Source organism: Myotis davidii, unplaced genomic scaffold, assembly GCF_000327345.1.
Source record: "Myotis davidii unplaced genomic scaffold, ASM32734v1 scaffold2707, whole genome shotgun sequence".
NCBI classification, from domain to species: Eukaryota; Metazoa; Chordata; class Mammalia; order Chiroptera; family Vespertilionidae; genus Myotis; species Myotis davidii.
The window spans coordinates 212,367-215,853 of record NW_006297818.1 but is presented as its reverse complement, the minus strand read 5'-3'; the positions used below and the strand labels follow the sequence as shown (position 1 = coordinate 215,853).

General features: G+C 57.2%; 1 protein-coding gene across 1 annotated transcript in view; it reads left to right on the top strand.

Annotated features, from left to right (window-relative positions):
• Positions 1-3,487, top strand: part of LOC107184634 (ADAMTS-like protein 3) — a 25,751-nt gene that overhangs the window by 3,075 nt on the left and 19,189 nt on the right. Inside the window, exon 3 of the mRNA XM_015570384.1 lies at positions 369-497. Within this exon, the coding sequence (XP_015425870.1) occupies positions 369-497 (129 nt within the window). The remainder of the gene's footprint in view (positions 1-368; positions 498-3,487) is intronic.

The window sequence follows — 3,487 nt, the reverse complement described above, 5'->3', positions numbered from 1 at the left end:
TGTCTTTCCCTGCCATGAGGGTATGGAGCCAGCGGGGACCCATCCCGGCTCTCAGAGAGCGCGGCACAGTGGTCCCAATGTGCACAGTTTACCCAAGAGCCAGAGCCCGAACCCAGACCGGGCGGCGTGGCTCCGTGGCTGAGCGTCGACCTAGGAACCAGGAGGTCAGGGTTCGATTCCCGGGCAAGGCACAGGCCCGGGTTGCAGGCTGGATCCCCAGTGCGGGGCGTGCAGGAGGCAGCCGATCCGTGATTCTCTCTCATCATGGATGTTTCTCTCTCCCTTCTCTGAAATCAATCAAAATATATTTTTTAAAAAACAACAAAAAAAACTGAACTAACATGGTTTCCTGTTCCCTTTAAATGAAGAGGCGCCCGTCATCTTGGTCCGGGGAAGGAACGTCACAGGACGGGGGCCCGGCCCACTGTCCGTCGTGGTCGGAGGCACCGTGAGGGCGGCCCTGGGGGCAAACGTGACCATCCAGTGTCCCGTACGAGGTAAGTGTGGCCGCTCACCCTGGGAGGGCACGTGGCCTGTGGCCAGGAGACCCCCTGACCGTCTTTAAACACCTGATTGTCCAGCCCTGGCCGGCGTGGCTCAGTGGATAGAGCGTCAGCCTGCGGACTGAAGGGTCCCGGGTTCGATTCCAGCCAAGGGCACATGCCCAGGTTGCGGGCTCGATCCTCAGTGTGGGGCATGCAGGAGGCAGCCGATCCATGATTCTCTCTTATCATTGATATTTCTCTCCCTGTCTCTCTCTCCCTCTCCCTCTCCCTTTTTCTCTGAAATCAATCAAAAAAATATATATATTTTTAAAAATCCCTCTGGCCTCCCAACAAATATGTGAGTTTTCTGGCAAAACGCACCCACCATTACCGAGCGGGCGGCATCCCCTGCCCACAGGGTAAGAGGGAGGCGGAGGGAGCTTTGCCATGGCCACAGTGTTGATGCCTGGAGACCCCGCAGCCCTGCACCTGCAGGGGACGCTGCAGGAGAACTCTGACTTCCATGAAGAGAAACCTCAACGTTTAACATTAATTCTAAGCTAGAGGCCTGGTGCATGAAATCCGTGCACAGGTGGGGTCCCTAGGCCTGGCCGGCGATCAGGGCCAGGTTCCCCGTGTGAAATGGCAGGTCCCAGCTGACTTTTAGGCCCTGGGCACCACCTGTCCCTCTGGGCCTACACTGGCCTCCGCCTAAGTCACAGTGCCCGAGTCCCCACATGGAGAAGTTGTAAGTGTGGCTGGACACTGCGGGCCGGGGAGCAGTGTGGGCCTCTGGGCCGCCCAGTGGCACAGCATGGAAGCCAGGCAGTCGTTGTACTCTCTCCCAGCCCGCCTCGCAGACCAGCTCCTGCAGGAAGCCATGGGGAGCCTGACCAGCCCCTGCGGTCCCAGCGGCTGTGGCCTGGCTAACCCGGAAGATGCTGTGTGGGTGCGGGGCGGGCTCCTCAAGGGCGCCTGCCCCCCACCCAAGCCTGATGCCTCTGGCCCAGGCATCAGGCCTGGTCAGGGGACCCCCATATCCTCCGGATCACCGGCTCCACCTGCCACCCAGGCCTGATGCCTCTGGCCCAGGCATGAGGCCTGGGCAGGGGACCCCGTCCAGCTGCCACCCACTTACCTGCTCTACCATCCCACTGCGGTCCTGCTCTCATTGGGGCCCATCAGGTCCCACAGCACCTCCACTGCCGCATGCTGCCAGCACCGCATCCCCAGCACCCACCATGTTCCATGCCGCTCCCTGGTGGTCAGTGCACATCTAACTCCCAGTTGGTTGGACTCCTGCCCGTGGGGACAATTTGCATATTAGACTTTTATCATATAGGATAGAGGCTTGGTGCACGGGTGGGGGCCGGCTGGGTTGGCCTGAAGGGTGTCCTGGATCAGGGTGGGGGTCCCCACTGGGGTGCCTGGCCAGCCTGGATGAGGGGCTGATGGTCGTTTTCAGGCTGGCCACAGCTACAGGCCAGAAGCAGGTATCTGGGATTTATTTATCTTCTATAATTGAAACTTTGTAGCCTTGAATGGAGCTCAGGGCCAGCAGGGCAGCCGGGAAGCTTGGCTTCCTCCATCGCCGGGGACAACCCAAGCCTCCTGCTCACTCCAGCTCCGTGGCCGCCGCCATCTTAGTTGGGTTAATTTGCATATTTGCTCCTGATTGGCTTGTGGGCGTGGCTTGTGGGTGCACCAGAGGTATGGTCAATTTGCATGTTTCTCTTTTATTAGATTAGATGGCTCCATTTGGCCTTTTTTTTTTTTTTTGGTTAATCCTCACCTGAGGCTATTTTCCCATTGATTTCTAGAGAGAGTGGAAGGGAGAGGGAGAGACAGAGAGAAGCATCGATGTGAGAGAGACACAGCCATTGGTTGCCTCCTGCATGTCCCTGACCAGGGCCTGGGAAACTGGAACCGAGGTACGTGTCCTCGACCGGAATCGAACTAGGGACCCTTCAGTCTGAGGGCTGACGCTGTACCCACTGAGCCACACCAGCTAGGTCTTCCCCCTCCCCTTTTTTTTTTCAGCGATTTTAGAGAGGAAGGGAGAGGGAGAGAGAGAGAGAGAGAGAGAGAAACATCCATGATGAGAGAGAACCATGGATCGGCTGCCTCCTGCACACCCCCCTCTGGGGATGGAGCCCACAACCCGGGCCTGTGCCCTGAGCGGGAATCGAACCCTGACCTCCTGGTTCATAGGTTGACGCTCACCTGGTTCAACCCCTGAGCACGCCGGCTCCGTGAATGGAAGCAGGGACCCTGCATGATGTAGGTGAGAGTGTCATCACTTTCACACGCTGGAGCCCCGCTTTAGGACGTGGTGTGTTCACGTTGCGAATGCAGACGAACCCCCTGCGTCAGTGGCATGCGTACCCCTGTCTATGTCCTAGGTGCCCTTCAGACATTGTTCACGGCGACTTATAATGAGCTCACCAGCGGTTCTCAACCTGTGGGTCGCGACCCCTTTGGGGGTCAAACGACCCTTTCACAGGGGTCGCCTAAGAACATCGGAAAACACATCTATAATTACATATTGTTTTTGTGATGAATCACGATGCTTGAATGATGTTCCATTTGTCACCATGAAATTGGGGGTCACCACAACATGGGGAACTGTATGAAAGGGTCGCGGCGTGAGGAAAGTTGAGAACCGCTGTCTTAGACGGACTCACAGTCCTTCCCTACAGTCGGATGTGCCTTATTTCGCCGTGTGGTAGAGAGGGGAGGAGTGATGGTCTTCAGTCACCGTGCGTTGATAGTATTCGGACGTGCAGCTCTGTATTTCTAAAGGTTAAGAGGTCTAAGTCACGAGAGTTATTCGTCTTGCTCCTAAAAAAAATAGAGTGTCTGCCTTAGCCGGTGTGGCTCAGTGGATAGCGCGTTGGCCCGCAGACCGAAGGGTCCCGGTTTCAATTCCAGTCAAGGGCACCGACCTCGGTTGTAGGCTTGCTCCTGGCCCTGGTTGGAGGGCATGGAGGAGGCAACCCATC